Genomic DNA, 22510 nt, shown 5'->3' on the forward strand with positions numbered 1-22510 from the left:
AGAAGTTCAGTTTATAGACAGTTAAGCCAAAAAGAGCATTTTGAAAATAATGATCCATACTTCATTTTGCCGTAGTGGGATAGAATAGGCCTACCATGAAATTACTATTATGATTACATGATCAGACTATCAGTTCATGCTTCAGTAACGGTTCAATAAAGAATAAACAACGAAAAAGGTTTAATGGGATTGTTCATGCTTCAGTAACGGTTCAATAAAGAATAAACAACGAAAAAGGTTTAATGGGATTTACTGTCTGACATATACACATGCGCAGTAAACAGATATATTGAAAAATAGATAGCACCTATTGTATAAAACTTTGGTGGTTAATGTTTCATTCAATTTTGGTAATGATGGAGGCCATATAAGTTTCATGTCAAAATGGATGTCAAAGGCTTTACTTATGGCAGATTTCAACTGTTTTTGTGCATTTTTGTTTCGCTCTTTGGACGATCAGTACAGCTCAAATGTACAGATATTTGTACACCGACTGATCTAGTCGGTCTAGGTAAGTTGGGAACCAAACTTAACATATTAAAAAACCCACTTTGGGAATTTCACATGCGATATTTTTTCCTAGTTAACATTTTGTGTAATATACAGAGTGTATCTTAAAATATGTCGCAAATTCAATAAATTTATTTATTTCGAATAAAAGAAAAAAAGGGATATCGATTTATTTTTTTCATTGGTTGTGTGTAGCATGATGTCGATCAAATCATGATTTGTTCTGTGTAACCATGGTAATTTAGAGCTCTTGTAAAGTGACAGGCAACTTACAGGGACATGGTAAAATTATCTGGCGAAGCTGAGTTGTTTTACGCCAAAAATAATGGTGTCGTCCGTGTCAGTATATGAGACGATAGATGCACGGCAGCGGCTAAAAACAACACCATTATTCTTATTCTTAAACAATTCTATTGATATTAAAAAATAGTCATTATAAGTATGCCGAATTTCATGATACAAATTATATCCTACATTTTACAAGGAATTACCTGGGGCTCAGAATCGATCAGTCCTGTTGTTGTTATGAGCCTCCGATTGGTTCAAATAGCGCGTACGCGTATCCCGTGCACATGATAAACCGTGTTATATCGTCTCATATCACACGGCTAAGAACCAATAATATTGCAGGAACTTGTTCAAGTATTTAAGTGTATGTTATCACACGAGTTGGGCGCAGCCCAACGAGTGTGATAACACACTTATACATTGGTTACAAACATATATCAACTTGTACCCCCTCATTATCACTGTAATTGATGTTATGATATCAGATATATTCCCTCAACTTGTACCCCCTCATTATCACTGTAATTGATGTTATGATATCAGATATATTCCCTCAACTTTCACAGGTGGTCTGATAACACACTTATACATTGGTTACAAACATATATCAACTTGACAGGTGGTCTGATAACACACTTATACATTGGTTACAAACATATATCAACTTTGTACCCCCTCATTATCACTGTAATTGATGTTATATTCACAGGTGGTCTGACAGTTCTGTGTGTTCCCTGTCGTGTGCTCCCAACGATTATCATTGCTGGAGTGGATGGTATGATATCAGATATATTCCCTCCACTTTCAGCACACTCTTTGAGTGAATTTCCTCCGTTCATATCACAGAACACCGCATACCAATGTATAAGTATGTTTAATTTTGATTAAATTATTATTAAACCTACATATTGTAAATCATCGTTGCCAAGAAAACAGCAGTCAGGAGGTCAGACCATGGCCAGACGTCGCGTCGGGGCGTAGCAAGAGCCTAGCGGGGGCCATGGACAAGGAGCAATACATGTCCTATCAACAACTCCGTTATTAGCCTTATCCCTAAGGGAACAACCCAAAAGTTCTTTCGTTAGGAGGCTGATACTCTCACTTAAGTGTGAAATGTCAAAAATTCCAGGTTTCTAAGCAAATAAGAAAACTAAGTGACCCAAAATTACATGGTTTAATTACTAGTATCCAGAAATTGGTAAATGGCCACTTTTCTTCATTAATCTTTAATATTCATGAATTTAAGACCAGGGGGCTGTTAGGCAAGAAGGCATGTTTGGTTATTTTGGACTTTTGGGATAAACAATCATCACTGGTGTATACCTATAACAATTCTCAACTTAAATTTTTTTTTCGTCGCCGCATCCACCGTTGCCATGGTAACAGCAGCCATATTGGATTTTTATACACAAGAAAAGTTCAGAAAAATTAAAACAACAATGAGTCTGAAACCACCAATATTTAACTGTTTGAAGCATAATAAAGAGAAGTACAGAGCCCTTTTTCACAAATTTTGTTCCGTTTTTGTTTTTCAGATGTTTTAAGATCGTGTTTATGCGAAAAGTTCAAAATGTGTCCATGGGGGAATCACCATATTTAAAATTTGGAGGGGTTTTGTTTTTTAAAAAAGGGCTCTGTGCTTCTCTAGATCTACTTAAAATACACCTTTCTGTCAAGTTTCAAGTCATTTGGACTTACAATGGCTGAAAAAAAAATTGAATTACTGATAAAATTTCCATTTTGAAATAAACGCGCTTTAAAAATGACTAATAATAGCCAGGTGAGAAATTATGAAATATATTATAAATATACTAGAATATAAATTTGTCGAAGCAAAAATAATAATAAAGTATATAAATAATAATAAAGTAAATAAATGTTAAATTATGATTGTAATTGCCAGGTAAATATTTTTGTTAGTAATTCTTCTACATATCGCACCAAGAAAAACAATAAAATACATTAAAATTCAAATGCATGGATAAGAATAGGAAACGAACGAATGTTACCATATTTCTCGACACCTTGTTCACTTCAAATAGCCACAACTTTGCAATGCAACATCCGATTTTAATGGGGTAAAAATATTTGAAAGCTAAAACTCTACTGAATTTAATAAGTTGCAAAACTCAAATTACACATATATGCTCATTTTAGTCATTTTCTTACCTAACAGCCCCCTTAGCCTGGGGTATGGGCAAACTTAAAAAGTACAGGTCACTGGAGAGGGGAAGCGACGAGTTACCCCAAAATGACAGCAGCAGGTAGTGACTGGCCCGCCGATGCGATTGTGTATTTACTTTGGAAGGTTCATGTTTCTTTTAAATTTTGGGACGTTTTTCCCAAATTTGATATTTTTGCTGATATTTCAAAAAGGCGACATGCCTAAAAGACACATCTTTGAACACATACTTTGTTTTTGTTAATACAGTTCCATATGAAAAGGTTTGGCTACAAAACGATTCTCTTATAAATGCATCTACGCACAGTTTTCACCTCGATACACCAGAGTAAACAGATATTTCCGAGCACAGCGAGTCTGTACTACACGTTTGAGTGCACAGCATCATATGAGCTGTGTGAGATCTAGTGGAAAATAGGCATCTGTGATTGGTTTTTGTCAAAACCTCAAGTGTTCCCTTCATCCAGTTAGAAAAATATTTATATTGAACGAAAGCTAACACTTCACTCTAAAACATTTTTTTTCATTACGTCAACAGATAACGCAATTCAATGTTTATAGCAAGGCAAATGTGGTAAATGTGTTGAAGCACAATTTTGACCAAAATGTAGGTTTTAAAAGTCAAAACCTCAGGTGTTCCTTACAATATTTGTCAAATTTTATGTCATGAAATGAAAAACCACACTTATATTATCCATACACTAGCTTCATTTCAATGGCCAATTCTCTTTAAATTGCACATCTTAGTGCAAAAAGTTACTATTTCGGCCTGTTTTGTCATACGGTTGTAAATTAAATGAACTGTGACTTTGCTAAAGAGCGCTTACAAATTGATATGTTTTCCACATACCTACGTTACAATTGCTTTGGTGATATATTTTGTGACTGCAATGCTGCAATTTGGCGTTTTCGATACGTTTTAAGCTTACCATGAAATTAATGCTGATATCTGGACATGGTCCTTTTAGATAGATGTCGTATTCCTCTATGTGTATGAATGGCCAAGTGGACCAAAAAACGTGTAAGATTATACGTGTAACCTTACACGTGTAAGATGACATCTTACACGTGTAAGATGACATCTTACACGTGTAAGATGACATCTTACACGTGTAAGATTCCATCTTATGCGTGTAAGATTCCATCTTATGCGTGTAAGATCGCATCTTATACGTCTTGGAATCTAGCGGGATGCTTAAATTGACGAATCATATATAAAGAATGCATATTTAAACCCCAAACAACCTATCATCTTACGCGTATTCATCTTCGACCAATGAAATCTCACCATAGCATTTCTTATACGCGTAAGAATTGCCTATTAGGGATGGACGGTATTTCGATTTGAATGGTACGACGAGTGTCGAATAATCTCAGCCTCGATATCGATCTGCACCGCAGTAGTTTTCGCAAACGTGATTATTTTACCACCACCTCTTGAAATTGATATGAGTATTATTTGACCCAGATAACTGAAAAAGTAGCCAAAAAGTGAGATAAAACGGGATGTGACCATGCCGGACCAACAGTAGGAACAATTCCTGACAGAGATTCGTCATAAAATATTGGACATTGTAGCACTCATACAAATTAAGAAAATGCCTCGTTTATGATTTTGGTGACGAGCTCTCCTTATCCTCGGTACGCCGCCAATAATATCACATATCGTCCATCACTAAAATCCCAATCTTACACGTATAAGAAGTCGTGGGTGTTACACATCACAAAACGTCTTTACTTATTATTGGTTGAACTTTGTTACGCGTGAGATGATTGGTTGTTTGTGATTTCTTACTCTGTGATTCGTCAATTTAAATATCCCGCTTCATTCTTACACGTATAAGATGCAATCTTACGCGTATAAGATGCAACCTTACACGTGTAAGATGCAATCTTACACGTGTAAGATGCAATCTTACACGTGTAACCTTACACGTTAATCTTACGCGTTTTTTTGGACCACTTGGCCATTCATATATGTGGTCTCTTGACGGTATAATTACTTTGAACTCATTGTGACAACGTCCAAATTTTCGTCTGGAAACAGGGTTCCTGGCTGACTTCAGAACAGCTGTAGTCTTTGGTGCCGTATCAATATCTCATAAAAGAGAGCAGGACTATAGCAAGTGTGTTTATATTTCCCGCATGAAAGCTTGCGTCTATGTCTATATTATACTGCTTTGGATACGTTTATTGACAATTATTTTGATTTATACCAAGGATACACCAAACTGTTAATCTCGAACGTGTGCTGTGATTGGCACTTACATGAAGTATCTCTTTGTATAATGCCCTGCTATTCAGCAATGTCTGACCTTCTAGTATGGTTGATTGGGTACTGTGATCTGTTATAACGCATACAGCTTACGACTGAGTTGTTTAGGACCTGGTCAATACATAATCCTATAGGGAACACAGCAGTTTGATAGTGGAGTGAAAGACCCATTATCGATAAGGCGCGGATATTAAATGCAAAAAGTACAGCCCCTTTGCGTGTATATCAGAAATATATAAATAATAGAATGTTTGGAATTTTGTAACTAAAATACTAACTGGATCTGCATCATGTATTTGTTTATTTGTTTATTTATTTACTGACTTATTTATTTCTTTGGTAGATTAGTAAGTATTTAGTAATATTCCATGATTCATCGGTTTATTATTAATTGAAAACTTGATTGATCGATTGATAGCCATTTCACATAATTATTCCTAGTTTCTATGGAACGTCTATTTGAATAGCATCGTACATTAGATAAATATCAGTATTGATTTATTCTATTCAGCAATATCAAGGATTATATTAAACTTCTCACAGCTGCACAGCTAATAATTAGTTGGCTTAGTGTTCATACACTGTCACAATGGGGAGGTTCCAGGTTCGATTCCCAGCTGTGCCTATCTTTTCAATGCTAGGAAATAATTGCACTTTCTGAACTGCAAACTTATTTGGCGCACGATCTGAGCTAGTCCTTTTCTGATAGCTGCGTCTCTTACAGGTACCGTACACTCCCTCTGGAATCTAACCCAGGTTCCTGCCTTCTATACATCCCATATAGATTTACATTTTACAGCCAGTTATACGATAAATTAAGTAATTAACACACAGGAAACAAGAGGCAAACATTTTGAATCTTTGTTGTTGTTGTTTTTTTAATTTGAAAGGAATGATGTGAACGTATTTATTCGTTTATAATTTATATGTCATTGATGATGAGAGTGCCATCCTCATCCATCTAAAGCAGAGATTGGCAATGAAAAACAGCACATTTTTAATTTTCAGAGCGCACTATTAAAATCATTTACAATAATCTAATTTGCGACCTATTTTGGTTGAATTAATTTTGAAAATTTAATTTAATTTTGACACTTTAATGATGCATAAAAATGGAAGAGGGCATCTAAAGCAGAGATAAGCAATGAAAAACTGCACATTTTTAATTTTCAGAGCGCACTATTAAAATCATTTACAATGATCTAATTTGCTACCTATTTTGTTTGAATTAATTTTGTAAATTTAATTTAATTTTGAAACTTTAATGATGCATAAAATGGAAGTCGTTCCTCATTTTATCATCGTAACTAAATTCAATAGTGAAATTCAAACGCCTACATGTAACATGTGTAATGAACTTAATTCTTAACTATACAGAATTTACTTTACGGTTCATTGGATCAATGGAAATTTTTATGCTTCAAGTAATCAAGTAATCATGTAAACCATGTAAAAACTAGAGTCAACAGACGCTGAATACAAGCCGCAATTTGACCCCTATAACTTGACCCCTGGGTTACGGATGGGGTCAACTGCTCTTGCATTGTGCTTAGGATGTCATAAGAAATATTCCTGGTGAATTTCAGCTTATTCGGAACTTAAACATGGATTTTGATTTTTTTTTTAATTTTTGATTGACCTTTTGACCCCCTTAATGACCTTTGAAAAAAAAAAAAAAAAAACCTTACGTACACCGACAAAATGCATTGTTCCAATTTTAATTCAAAAATTCTAACATGTTCAGTTCTTGAGATAAAAATTCTTAAAGTTATTTAGCTAAAAACAGGAAGTGACCCCTTAATGACCTTTGACCCCTAAATAAAATACCATGCATGCATCAGGAACACTGATTCATGTATGATGATTATATTACTCTGGTCTGTTTACATTTTGAGATAAAAAATTTTTGAACATTTTTGATAATTTTGGTTTATGACCGGAAGTAACCCCTTAATGACCTTTGACCCCCAAACTGTAGGCATCCTAAAGACCCTGGCTAGTAGCGATGCATGTGTGCTAATGGCGACTCTCTGCTATGTAATTTGTAAAGACAGTGATTTTTTGAATATTTTTAGACTTTGACCGGAAATGACCCCTTAATGACCTTTGACCCCTTATCTGAGCACACCCTATAGACACCGACTAAAGTCGAGTCACATGATATAACCATGTCCTCATCGCATGAAATTTGTGGAAGGAGTAGCATTTTTGTGAAATCACATTTTTGACCATTATAGCTAGGTCAAAGGTCACAGCAAGGTCAAAGTCAAATGGAAGGTTTGGCCTAGCCCAGTGGTCTTTTGGGTCAAGTTTGGTTGAAATCTGTCAATCCCTTGCGAAGCTAGATGCAGTTGATTGCGGTTGCCAGAGGAAAGAAGAAAGAAAGAAGAATTGAGAAGAGACAGAACAAGCCGACATCCGTCGTCGGCTTGTAATAATGCATACATAATCCCAGTTATGAATCATTCCTTGTCAACAATTTATACATTATTTGTCCGTTTAATTTTCCATATAAGATGTTTGACATTGAAATAAGAAAACTTGTGATTACATGCCACGTACACTCGAACGTACAGGACTTTTGTTAATATACGATTTCTGTCAAATTGTAAGTTAATTATTCTTTGCCAAAAAGTTATATATTGTTTTTTGGCCTTATTAGAAAGTTTTTTGGTCAATTTAAGATAAACTAATGAATAAACACAATGGGGACCGATTGCTCGCTACAAGAAAGAAAGAACAGTTAACAAACCCAAAGTGTTACAATTGAACAAGACAACAAATAAACACAAATCCCGGAATGCAAGGGAATGTTCCGGCATGGGATTTGAACCCACGACTTTCCGATCACTAGACGGACGCTCAATCCATTAGGTCACCAGCTCCCACTGATAAACGGTTGTTAAAACTACTCACGTACAGGAGATCATTGCTGATGCTTTAATAATCGTTTCCCCAGCATACGAGTCGTAATACAAGTACAAGTTAGGTAGGGAAGGAGGATATGCATCCTGCACAAGAACAAATAAACACAATGGGGATCGATTGCTCGCTACAAGAGGAAACTGAATATAATTAATAAGAAAGAAAGAACAGTTAACAAACCCAAAGTGTTACAATTAACAAGACAACAAATAAACACATATTCCGACCCGCACACAACACAACCCAACTTGAAAAAAGGGGAAGGGTAGCCTAATGGATAGAGCGTCCGTCTAGTGATTGGAAGGTCGTGGGTTCGAATCTTATACCGGCACATTCCTTTGTTGGGTTGTGTGCCGGCCGGGATTTGTGTTTATTTGTTGTCTTGTTTAAAAAGGTGTAACTCAAAATTTTGCTCATTTCAACCAGGTCAACACCAAATTCGATCGTTTTTATTGCTTCATAAATGACTGAGTGAGCCTAAAGCGCGCTTCAGACTCCGAGTATTGTACGTACAATATTGTATGTACAATATGTACGTTATTTAATCTATTGCCATTCTATTTCCAGTAATGTTTAAGTTCTAACGAATGTTTGATGACGAAAAATCGATAATATGTTGCATACAATATCTAGCAGAAATATATTATCGATTTTACGTCATCAAACATTCGTTAGAACTTAAACATTACTGGAAATAGAATGGCAATAGATTAAATAACGTACATATTGTACATACAATATTGTACGTACAATAAAAAGTCTGTATACTGCTTTATATCTGTTGACTAGAGATCTGATAAACAGACACTACACAACAATATTGCATTCATTGTTGTGTTATTGAATATGTTTTGACACGTCATCCATGAAATTAATTTCTGAAGTGTATTGTATTTCCTTCCGTTTGACCTTTGAAAGAACAGATCATGTTTAAGGGCGTACTACACCCATATATTGGTTTGATTGGTCTAAAAAAATATTTTATCATTTCAAGCTAGGCGATATATGCACTGATCATGTGAAATAAAAAAATATGAAAAACATCGTGAAAGTGTCCCTTTTCACCTATTTGTCTTAAAGTTGACTGGTTGTTAAGGACGCTACCACGTAGTCTCCGTCACAACCGGTTTCATCTGCCGTTTCTAACATTCATCGATATTCACATACAGTATTAGACTTGCTACCAGTCCAAAATACGACCTGCCTATGTATGTTTAGGGCTGACACGTCAATTTGTATTACCAATAGGAAATACACAGGTCAGACATTTGAGAATAATTCTTTAAGATTTGGTAAAAACAATTGTAGCCGCCTCATTAATATGCTACCTAATCAAAAATTTTGTTGAAATAAAATTAAGGATCGAATGCGTTTTAGTGTTTTACCGTCAAACTTTCGCCGAATTCTGCACCCTTGCGAAGCCCTCCGGCGGGTGCACAGTTAAATCGGGAATAAAAATATCCGACCTTTGCGATCAAAAACAACAAATTACAACATTGGACCATGTTTGGACATAGGCTACTATAGGCAAAAAAAACCACTATTGCCAAATAATATAGAATAGAATATTTGACATCAACTTGACAAACTAATGAAGAAAATGTGCTCCATAAACATTAGGTAAGTGCGCAAAACAATTCCTATTCAAATGCGTGTATAAAACTGAACAGGGCCGGACGGCTACAAGACTACCGCATAAGTTCAAAGTTGCCAGATTCAAACATGAGCATGTATGCCTAGCACCTTCTCTTGGTAAAATCCCTGATAAAATCAAGATTGTGACCGTCGTGTTATTAAAATTGAATTTTAAGCGTTGGAACTTAACACAAAAGACCATACGGGTATGCTCTCCCGGAAAGACCCCCCCCTCCATTTTTTGGATTCCGCAGCTCCAAAAGACCCGTGACCAAAATAGAGCTATAGGCGCAGGCGCAGGCGCAGGCATACGTAAACACGGAAACTTGACAATTTCAGCTCTAAGACCTACATCGCTCGATCATTCTTCACATGTCTGGTTTTTTTCAGGCGTTATTCACCCAGAAAGCCAAGAAAGACCCAATTTTGACTATTCGCAGCTCCAAAAGACCACCTTTTATATTTATTGGCAGCTCCAAAAATGATCCCTTTCCGGCATGTAGGCCTACCCCGGTACGCCGTCAGCACCCCCGGAGCTCAGTCCCCGGACCCTACTAAATTCGGGGAGCATACCCCAGGAGCATACCCACCAGAAATGTATGTTGCCCCCCCCTCCCCGTGAAGTGGCGTCATGGGGGATCATGGGCGTAGCTAGGACTTTTTAAGGGGGGGGGCAAAGGAGTGAAAGGGGAACCCTCATTCAAGGGGGAAATCTTTAACGAAACAAAATAGGCTCAAAAGTACAAAAAAGACCCTAGTAAAATTCTTCAGGGCGACCGCATCCAAAGGGGGGGGGGCGGACTTCCCACAGGGGGTTGGGGTAGCTTATATGTACGGCACTGGACGTATGAGAAATTTGCTCATTTCCGCAAATTAAGACATTTTAACAATACCGCAATTTTAGACATTTTAAATGGTAGGCCCTAATAAAGTGAGTAGAAAAAGTGAATAATAAATAATAGTAGACCTATTACACCCCATAGATATTGGCCAATGTCAATGCACATTTTTTTTAAAACCACTGCTTCCAAACAAAACCAATTGTATTTCTAATTAACTCTTTTTGGTGACATTAGGTTTCCCTTCTACACTTTGAAGTTGAAAAAGATTTTAAATAATTTTGTAAGGGTGCCCTAGGGGTTAAAATTACATGACCAAAGTTACCCCGCCTTTGGGGCAACTTTGATTTGTTGGCATGGGGAAAGAAATTCACCACCCCAGATGGCGAGTTGCGATAATATAAACTTAATCAGCGGTGAAAATCACGAGTATAGGCCTACAATTCCGCAAAATAATAGGCGTAGGCCTACATTTTAAAGGTAACACGGAAAAATGAAAGTTAAAGGTTATAGCCAGGGCAGTCATATAGCCTAATTAAAATATTAGATGATGAAATAAGCATGATAAGGGGCTCACTGGGGGATTTCCAAATGGTGTAGGCCTACCAACTGAATTCCTTACCCCTTCCCCGGCCTTCATAATCGCCTTTGTTGTCCCTGTTTGTTGTTATAGTAGGCCTATTAGTGGTTTAGCCAAAAAATCTCATCCCGGGAAAAAATCATCAGACATTTTACACGAATCTGATAAGCCTATGATAGGCCACCTACATTATATCGGGCTTCAACTTTGTCAATTGGCCTACTGCTGTTAGGATCATATGCCAAATACATTTCAAAAATATTAAATGACAATTTAAATGACTTATCCTTCACTTTTAGACATTATAAACAATTTTAATTTTTCACACTTTGCTGGGATCACTGGATAGGCCTTTAAAATTGTATAGATGGGAATGTCTAAATTCGAGCGTAGGGCCTACGTTATAGGCCTGAGCGTGCCGGATATAAACGTGCAGGAATTTTTTTCATGATTTTGACTGCGTTTCTATTCTGTAGGCATAGGCCTACCCGTGACGTGATTCCAAAGCCTTGTGCGTGTTATTTAAAAATCAGTCGTGTCCCATTTAATGTGCGCCAAAAATTCCCCCCTTCGATCTGCCAAATTTTCCCAAATTCCTGTGCCCCCGGCCCGGCCCGTCTTGGCTTGTCTAAAATTTGTTTTTTCCTTCTCCATGGCTCCGTATTGGGATTGCCCCATACGCCGGAATTTGATCTTAAAAAATACCTAAATATATACCAAAACTCGGCAACTCGTATAACGCAATGGATTGTGGGTGAACACTTGTCAAAATTGTCGTGTGTCAAAATTCGGCTACCGTATATCGTGCTGAACTCTATGGAAATATACACAATATTTGATTTTTTTGCCTTGGATAGCGACAATCATAGGTAAGTTACAAATGATATGACTCCGCTTAAAATATGCTATCACTGTATCAATTTTGGAGTTCCTAGTTGAAATGGGTTAGAAAACAAAAGATAAAATAGTTACCAAAATCGCAAAATGTAAGCTTAACGCACTTACGAAATATGGTGGGTATAGGTGACGAGAAATGCAATTTTTTCAACATTGCTGTAGTATGGTTGTGGTAACCTGTTACCTATGGCTTAATTAAGTTTCAGTGAAATAATGTCGCTAGTTAAAAATACAAAATATAGCTCAACATTGAAAATAGAAGCATTTTAACCAGTTCGTTTTTGATAGATGTGGAGCACTGAAAATCACCAAGTTCATGAAGCCATCAGGAACCACTTATTCCCATTTTACATATCAACATTATTTCTCTAATGCGTTAGCAACACATATCCAAAATTTTAACGAAATCCGTTGATAGCAAGCTTTCCAAAATGAAGTGAATTTAAAACATCAGTGATGTACCACCTTTTGGCTTCTACCTTCAAAAGCTTGTAAGCTACATTGATACCGATGCCACCAATAGAACGAGAAGATTTGCCCCTTCATTTTGCATACCAATATGTCCAATTTTTTTTTCTCATTTCTTCACAAAATGCAAAAAACCCGTAAAAAAATGCGATGGGTGTAGTACCCCCTTAATGCTATAATTGGCTGTTCCATTTAATTTACATACTCCCTCTGAAAAAAATGGCTGTTCCATCCGCTGGGAAATCAACATTTCCTTGTGGACTTACTCCATGCATTGATCCTGATTTGCATTGTCGTATAGAGTTATTTTTTGTACACAACAAGGATGTTACTATTTATTGTTTAACTAAATGAAGCATACTTTTGCTTTTATCTTACTTTGTCCTTTATTAATTATAAATTAGGTGATTTAAGGGGGTACTACACCCCTCAATAAAATTGTGTCTATTTTTTGCATTTTTCTCAAAAACTAATAACACAGTGGTAACAAAAGTTATGTATATTATAGGGGCAAGGAATCTAATTACCACACTGGCATTTCAGTGACCCAAGACAAGCGGTTCGTTATTTATGATAAGAAAAGAGGTACCGCTCGAATGTACCTCATTCCATATCATATATACTGAACTGCTCGTCTTGAGTCACTGATATTTCAGTGTAGTAATTGGATTCCTTGCCCCAATGATATACATAACTTTTTTTACCAGTGTGTTATTAATTTTTGAGAAAAATGCAAAAATAGTCACAAATTTACCATAGGGGTGTAGTACCCCCTTAATTAATATAATTCTTTGTTTCAGCGACCCTGGGGTAAACAGACAAAAAAAAACATTGGGTCAAAATCCTTCAATGTCTGTGAAAATTGAACAAAAAGTACCCAAATACCTACATTTTATATCTCCCTGTGTTATAGACAAATTTTATACGTCACATTCAAAATCATTTAAAATGACTTATAAATTGCCTTATGCTATAATGGGGTCTTTTACATTTGTATTGTGTAAATGCCTTTGGCTTCCAGGTTAGTTTCTCGGAGCTGGTGAGGTGTATTGGGGTGTAACTTGGTAGGGTGGTGGTAAGTGGCTGCCTTAAGACTTCGTGCAATTTTTGGCGCAAAATATGCAAATTAGGTAGCTAATTTGCATATTTAACTTAAAAATTGTTTTGGGTTTTTTTTTATTTTGCCATTTTGAAGAACTGGTGAGGCGTATAGGGATGTAACTTGATGGGGTTGTGGTAAGCGGCAGTCGTAAGATCAGATGCGATTTTTGTCGCAAGATATGCAAATTAGTCACCACATTTGCCTGTTTTTTTATTTGTCAAAATGCTTTTGGCCATTTTTCGGAACTGGTGAGGCATATAGAAATGTAATTTGGTGGGGTGATGGTTAAGAGCAGTTTTAAGATCAGATGCTATTTTTGTCACAAAATATGCAAATCAGCCACCTCATTTCCTTTTTATTCTATTTTTAAAAACGCTTTTTGCCATTTTGAATATTTTTATTTTTAAAAAGGTTTTTGCCATTTTTGGAACTGGTGAGGCGTATAGAAATTTAATTTGGTGGGATGGTGCAGGAGCAGTCTTAAGATCCCATGTGATTTTTGTCGCAAAAATATGCAAATTAGCTACCTCCTTTTTTTTTTTTTAAAACGTTTTAGCTAGAATAGAAGGCTGACGCTGCGCCAAAACACATATGTAAGTGTATAATTATTTAATGATAAATGAACTAGGCTACCACTAAATGTTCCTGTCAGTGCTGCAGCGCAAAACTTCTCATGCAGTTCCATCTTTAACATTACATTCAAATAATAATTACGTTGTAAATTGGAACTGACACCAATTTTTTTTTTTCAGGAATATCTTGTTTCAGTAATTACATTTAGGCTTCACGGTTTTGTGAACGCATGCGCTTTATAAAGAATATATGTGATTGGTTGACCCTTGCTGCATGAAAGACACCCTCTGCGATATCGACAGGTAGTCTGGTATTTAAGCAACTAATGGACATCAGTCAAAGTTCTCACAGGTAACCTGATCATACCCATGGTGGGGGTAGCAGCAGCAGAAGTATAGGGGTAGGTCCTCAAATGGTAATAATCATATGGTGGCGGCAGCGGTGATAGCCTCAGTAGCAGCAGCAAAGTGGTTGGCCCCTCTTGGGGGGGACATTATTTCATTAAAAAATATGATTGAAAATGGAGGGAGTCAGTACCAATGTAAAAATAGTACAAAGTAATTTAATGAATATTTGGTAAAACGGTATACATTGTACTCACAATAATGGTTTAAGGTGGCTTTATCGGCTACGGTGTCATGCTCAGAACTCCTTGAAAATGATATAGGATGTGTGAATTGATGAGAAAACCTTACTTGCCAAGTTTTTGATTTTTGTCATCTCAAAATCCCATTGAATTACTACAGAGAAGGGCTTTTGGCACTTTGCCAATTTCTCAAAATAACCACATTTTTGAAAACAAAGATTTTATTAAAACTGAGTTTTCTCTCCTTTATAGCAGTTGTATATAAAAGTTTGACGCTGCCAATATATCACAGAATAATACAAACCAAGTTTATTTTCTAACTTAGTGTTACTTAAGTATATATTTAAAAGGAATGTTGGTACTTTTGTATGATTTTTTTATTTTTCCTAGAAACACTAAATTACCTAAATTCTAGAATTTTTTTAGCCAACATGGAAGGGTGCTCTGGTTACCAAACTTTCAGGGATGGTAAATAGGATTAATATCTAAATTCTCTCGTCAGCTTTTTCCAATTAAGTGTTTCTATTTTAAGCTACAGTGTTTCTAACATTCCCTAAAATAGAAAATGGGAAAAAAATTCAAAAAAAGTAAACACTGTATCCAAAACAAACTTAGATATTAAGCTTATTTACCATCCCTGAAAGTGTGGTAACCACAGCTCCTTCCTAAGTGGGCAAAAAAAATCAAAAACTGTCAAAATTAAGGGAATTTTCAAAAAATAAAGAAAAACATAAGAATTGTTACAATTCTTATAAGACTCTTAAAAAAGGTGGGGAAAATACTTTTCTTTGTTATGTTAAAGATTTAATATGAATAGACCTGATTGATCTGACACAGGAGCTATTTTTCTGCAAGGGTGTTGTATAAAGGATCTATGGTTACCAAACTTTCAGGGATGGTAAATAAGCTTAATATCTAAATTCTCTCGTCAGTTTTTTGGATAAAGTGTTTACTTAATGGTTACCAAAAACTTTCAGGGATGATAAATAAACTTAATATCTAAATTATCCCCAGACACTGAAATAAAAAAAAACCCTTACACCAATTTTTGGAAATCTTGTCAGTCATTCAGAAAGAACGCATAATTTATTCATGCAATGCTTTGAGAAAATTCATTGGAATCAGCCAACTAATATTTATTGATTTATGGTCAACTTTTTCGCTCGCAGTAATTACCTGACCGAGCCTCCCAAACAACTACTTCGAAAGCCAGTTGCGCTTATAAACCAAAAGTTCCCTTAACACACAGGGAACTATTTCGCCAGGATTGGATACTGGCGATGCACTATCTAACGATAGAGAAAATATAAAGACTCCATCTAACAATGGATAGAATATAAAGACTGCATCTAACGATGACAATATAAAAAGCCGCGGACTTACATATATCAAAAGAAATTAAATGGCTGACCCCTTTCTCATTTTCATATTATATTCATATTTAGATTACATGGTGGGCATCAGCAGAAACCAACACCAAATCTTCTAGTAGGCAACTACCCACGAAGATTCGGAAGACTAAATAGAACTTATTAATGTAATATATGTATAATTATGTACATTAAATTGTTCATTTTAGAAAATTGATCCAAAACATTGCCATGCTCTGAAACCTTATGATATCGTATACATCACTAGGTTATGATGCCTACTCTAAATACAATAGGACAGCCTACTCTAGAATTCAACGCGATAACTAGCCGGCTGCGCAACCTCATAAAAACTTGATCACATTATTTCCTTTTTACTTATATTTTGTTGAACAAGAAAATTCTGAGGGCATAGTACTTGGCCCCTGTCTAGCTACCCCATGCCAACCTGGTGTTGATTCTTTCCTTCCCGCTATATACAACATTCATCAACCAAAATACCGCCCAAGACTGACCACACTATTTTTTAACGATATTTGGAAATTTATAACTGCGCCACAGCATAAAACGTGTTGCTGAATTAGAACTGAACCTGAAATGATCTACTCACGCACTCTCAAACCTTAGTCATACTATTACGCACGGAAAGAACATCCGTATATTCTAACCCGAGGGCTCTCGACCAATTATGTTTTCCTTTCTCCTTCAACACTCAAAATGGTACAAATTAAAATCAATTTTACTAATGCTTCTGAGGCATAAGCAAACTTCACCACACTATTTCACTGAGAATGAATATTACAGCTGCGCAACAGAATAAAACATGTTGCTGAGATAGACACTGAAGCTGAAGTGAACTACTCACACACGTACACTCATATAGTCATATTACTATGCAACACAAAGAAAAGTGACATCCAACATATTCTGATTTCATTTCATTCTTAATTACATTTTGACTTAAAGATGAAACCTTTATGTGATTTGTCTCACTCTTGTGATACTCATTTTTGACGCCCTGTCCACTATTTTGATCAATTTTAACCCGATCAACCCTAACATAAAGGGAGTGGTGGGTGGGCAAAAATGTTACGTCCGATCTGAATGCTTGACTGACATAGAATGAACCTTAGCAGCGGCAAACAGCGCTGAGGTCCTGCCCGCGAAATTATCAAGGCAATTTCAGCAACCGGGATAAATGTGAAACTATCACGTTTTTTATTCGACAGGCAAATTAAACTGCATTCTCTCGTCAGTTTTTTTTTTTTTGATAAAGTGTTTATGGCAAGCACAACCCGATGACCGTGCGTAAGCAGTTGAAGGACTGGTGGATCAAGCCTATGTGAATCATAAAGCGATATTTTATAGAATCGAGTTACTGGTGTGCTATCTTCTGAAGATGTTAGTCACGTTTTTATTCCAAAATTTGTTTCATTTTGTCAATTCAACTTTTCATAATATCTGTATCAAAGCACATCTGTATGAGGTGATGTTTGATCGAACAAAATGTGTGTAGATCTAACTGAAAAAGTGAAGTGCCAGTTTATTATCCAATAATACAAAAAACAGAACGTAAGAAATAAAGAACAATAAGATAGGAAAGGGAAAGAAAGAAAAACACCGCAAAAATATAAAAGAAAGAAAAGAACAAAATTTAAAAAAATAAGTACTGAAAACAGGTAGAAAGCAAACAAAATGTGCTGAGAGGGTAAAAATGAATTTAAAACAAAAGTTATGAAAACAGAAGGGAAAAATCTAACGAAAAAACAGGATGAAATTGAAAGAATGAAAAGTAAAAGTATGAAATTGCAGACGAAACAGTGTAGGCTATGAATATCAAAGAAGAATTTAAAAAGTAACCTTACGAAGGAATGAAATGACGAGAACAAAAAGAAAGAAAACCTTAAAAATAAAATAGAAAGAAAGCGATATATGTTAAGTAAAAGTAAGAATGGATCCATGATATGAAAGTAAGATACAATGAAAAGTGAAATAATGAAAAGTAAAAGTATGAAATTGCAGACAAAACGGTACAAAGAAACGGTGTAGGCTAAGCCTATCAAAAAGTAACCTTACGAAGGAATGAAATGACGAGAAAAGAAAGAAAGAAAACCTTAAATTAGAAAGAAAACGATATATGTAAAGTTAAAGTAAGAATAAATCCATGATATGAAAGTAAGACACAAAGAAAATGGAGAAAAAGAATAAAGCAAAACGTCAGGAAGGGAAGTGAAACATAAATACAACGAAATAGAGAGTACAACATGCAAAAATTAAAAGATGATAGAAGGCATGAATGTGGAACTAAGAAAAATTAAGTTTGAAATGAGAATGAATGAATGAATGAATGAATGAATGAATGAAGAATGAATGAAGAATGAATGATATGAATGAATGAATGAATGAATGAATGAATGAATGAATGAATGAATGAATGAATGAATGAATGAATGAATGAATGAATGAGATAAAGCAATCATGAAAGAAAGAAAGAAACCGACTGTAGTGAATTAACATGGAGTAAATTTACACATTTTCTTCTTTTTATGTATACCTTGCTTTCCGTAAGGATTGAGCACTCTACGTGACAAAAGAAGAATGTATCTTCATCCCTCCACTTCTATTAATTGACTTGTAATATTCTTTTCAGTATTTGGCTTCATGCAATGCGCAGGAATAACGTTCGAGGTTACTGAAACCACTGGTGTGGATTTAGATTTCAGTTTCTGTCTTTGCAAAGGACCTGTTAATCCCAGTGGTGCGAAATTTTGTAAGTATAATTATATCAATAATCTCTCTCTCTCTCACTTCCTCTCTCTCCCTCTGACTCTCTCTCTCACCCTCTCTCTCTCCTCTCTCTCTCTCTCTCTCTCTCTCTCTCTCTCCCCCCTCTCTTTCTCCCTCTGTCTCTCTCTCTCGTTTGAGTGAAAAAGGGTGAAATCTGACAAAACTATAATATAGACCCACACGATGTGCCTTACAGAGGTGGGAAATATCTTTATTTAGCGAAATATAATTAGAAACGCAAAAAAAAAATACGAAAAAAGCTCACGGGCGAAGTTGTAAAAATCAAAAATCTTGCACTGAAATACATAATTTCAAGCCTAATTTTAACACCAAGATTTTGTTTTTAAAAAAAAGTAAATCTAAGCACTAAAACAATTGCTTTATATTTGACCGAGAAAATGAATTTCATAACAAAAAGGTGTATCTCTGAATTTTGTTAATTTCAACACGTATCGATCGACTTTTAGGCGCAACTATGCATAACAATAGAAGCTGGTCAGTGGCGTACTGAGTGGTAATGGTGTACTAAAATATCATTAATGATTTTGCCTGAAGTGCTGTAATAACAATAAAATTTGTGTTTTCTAATAAACCATGAAGCTCAATAACGATCGATGAGCTATCACGCATTGACGATAATTATACTTACAGGCGCTGGAATGAATTAGTAATTTCTTTGTTTTGCCTCATTTTTTTGCTCGAAAATAAATGGGGACATAATGTGATCAGTGAAAACTAACATTATGTGGAAAACAAATTTTATCTTTTTTTTTTTTTTGAAATCACACAATATTGATTTATTAATCACGTTATATTCCTTTCTTGTTCATATAAACGCAGTTGTGACCATAGATCATGTCGGCGCTGACCCAACAGCAGCAGACGACTTTGACGAGGGAACAGAACCACTAAAAATACCAATCAACAATCTAGGTGGCAACAAGGCGAAATGTGCCGATAATATAATAACAATACTAGGAGATTCAGTTCCTGAAAATACCGAAATGTTCACATTAACTTTGTCTTTCGAAAGCTGTGCGGATAAGGATAACAACTTATGCATGGTTGACACCGGATACGACAAAATTACCGTTGATGTCGTGGACGATGACTCTCAAACTCCGGTTTTAGGTTCAGGCTGCGATTGTGCTTGTTAGTACCTTTTTATTTTATTTTTCAAATGCCGAATCCACATTAGCTTTAATCATATCTAATTTTGAATGTATGTAATATTGTATGTTCATGTATTAAAGGTCCCCTGAAGATGAAAAGTTTCTGTCTATAAAACTTTTCCAAATATTACGTTTTTTCTCAAAAACAGTTTTGATGGAGTTGGGCCCTTCTTGCACTCAGGTATTCAATTCATTATGGTTATTTTATTGACAGATATGTTGTTCTATAAACCAGACTCCAGCATTATTGGCTATTCAAACTGGTTCAAATGTACCTCTTTTTGAACTCCTTTCATATTCTGCAAAGAGCCAACTAAATTGCTGTCACCTTTTATACTCACAATCTATCAATAGACCATTCTGTCACATTCAGCTTATTTTAGAAATGGGAATTTCCAATTAACATAAGGCAATGCACTTAGATGAGCAATCTGGGAATTCCCAAGAACATTAACCTTTCTCATTACATCACTTCCTGTGGTTTTCCCAACATGATGTCATATTCACTTTACCTTATCGGGAATTCCCCTAATGGTGCAATACACTGAACATTGTAGAGAGCAATAATCAAAAATGAGATATGATTCAATTTGTTTTGAACAACTTAATGAATGAGAAGGGATTCCCCACACATGTCATCACTCATGAAATAACTCTAATTTTGTAAACAGAGATAAATAATCAAATTTAAACTACTCAGGGCACATCACAGAGGGGAACATGTAAAAAAAAAATCAAATTATAAAGGTATTAAATTTAAAAACCAAGCTGAGGTCATATCCGTGGTCAAAGTTCAGCTTAGGCTTACACTTGGTGAAGAGAATTCTTGATATAAGAGGAACATGTCAAAAAACAATCTGGTCATCCGAGGTCAAAATTCATCTTAGGGTCAAATGCTCAGATGTCCAAAACGTTGTGATAATTCACTAGAATGTGTACAGATGCTCTAGTTATTACATAAAAAGTTTACTGATTCATCATATTGTTTTAATTCGTTCTAGCGCAAACTTGGTATATTTTGGATAGAGCGTCCTATGCTGTCACTGAACCTTCAACGGCCACGGGAACGAAAACATTGGAGATTACAATAATAAGAAAAGGTGTAACAACCCACAATGATGGATCAGTCGGTAAGCTTGATATTCAACACGGAAACACACTTCAACAATATCTTTGAAATTCTTTCAAAATGTTATTGTAAAACAATTTTCGCCAAATATATTTGCAATAGGTTATCAACAAATGTTTTGTAATGTTATGAAAACGTTTTATACCCTTTATGTGTCCTTTATATAACCCGATATTTAAACACTTTCTGACAAACTTTTACGAATGATGCCGAAAACGTTTTGTGTTTGCTGGATGGGTCAAAATTTAAAGTTTGCACAAGTTGAGGTAAATTGTTCGCCTATCTTAGAGGTTTCAGAAAAAGAATAGTTTGCACTATTTGCGATGTCTAGTTACACATGTTACGCAGCAAAGATTTGAAAGATTATCTATCTTCTGAAAGTAAAAACTATTCTTTTCCTGAATCCCTTGATCTTGAGGACAATTTGCATCCATTCTTACGAATATTGGAGCAACTTTAATTTTTCACCTCTGTACAGCATGCAAATTGACCTTGGATATGTTACATTTTTGTGGTCCTTATGCCCAGTCAAATAATTTCACATGCTTTTTAAGTTAATTTGGAGCATGTTTAATATTTGCCTCCTGTATGATCATGTAGGGGTTTTTGGTGGTCTTTTTAAGAGACACGGGTTTCAAATACAACTTGGCAGATAAGGCTTTTGAATTTAGCATACCCGAATTAACCCAAAATAATTTGGTTGCCAGCTTTTACGCGAACTTGCCGCTTGATGCTTAAATAAGCACAAATTTCCAAAATAGAACCAGTCTATTATTCAGCTAGTGGTGTTTCAGATTGGACTTCAGACTATGATCAGTTAGTCCTAACTTGTCACTCAAAAGGCTACAGTAATTATACAAGATTATATACCTCATTATAGATTCCTCTCATCTGATTGGTTAAAAGTGGAGTCATTAAAATAGCTGTGCCCCCTTTTTCTATCAAGATGACGTCATAAGCAACTGTGCCCCGGCCCGGGGGGGGGGGCCACTCGAATGATGAAGGGGGTATCAGGCGCGTCCGTAAATTCACGTAAAAAGGGTATTTTTTCAGACTAGGGGGCACGTTACGTGCGTAACGCGAATAGGGTATCAAATCCATGTAAAATTGGTGTAAAAGGGTATGTTTTTGGAGCTCTTACGTACTTAAGGTAGTTTTGCCCCGGGGTTTTGCCAACGGGCTCAATTCTTTC

At 35.7% G+C, this 22510-nt stretch overlaps 1 protein-coding gene across 1 annotated transcript in view; it reads left to right on the top strand.

Annotated features, from left to right (window-relative positions):
* Nucleotides 1-384: 384 nt before the first annotated feature.
* Nucleotides 385-22510, top strand: part of LOC140166930 (uncharacterized) — a 55731-nt gene continuing 33605 nt past the window's right edge. The window contains exons 1-4 of the mRNA XM_072190415.1: nucleotides 385-511; nucleotides 18881-19000; nucleotides 19858-20169; nucleotides 21191-21319. Coding sequence (XP_072046516.1) covers nucleotides 385-511; nucleotides 18881-19000; nucleotides 19858-20169; nucleotides 21191-21319 — 688 coding nt within the window. The remainder of the gene's footprint in view (nucleotides 512-18880; nucleotides 19001-19857; nucleotides 20170-21190; nucleotides 21320-22510) is intronic.

The sequence above is a fragment of the Amphiura filiformis genome, chromosome 12 (genome assembly GCF_039555335.1).
Source record: "Amphiura filiformis chromosome 12, Afil_fr2py, whole genome shotgun sequence".
In the NCBI taxonomy this organism is placed as follows: domain Eukaryota; kingdom Metazoa; phylum Echinodermata; class Ophiuroidea; order Amphilepidida; family Amphiuridae; genus Amphiura; species Amphiura filiformis.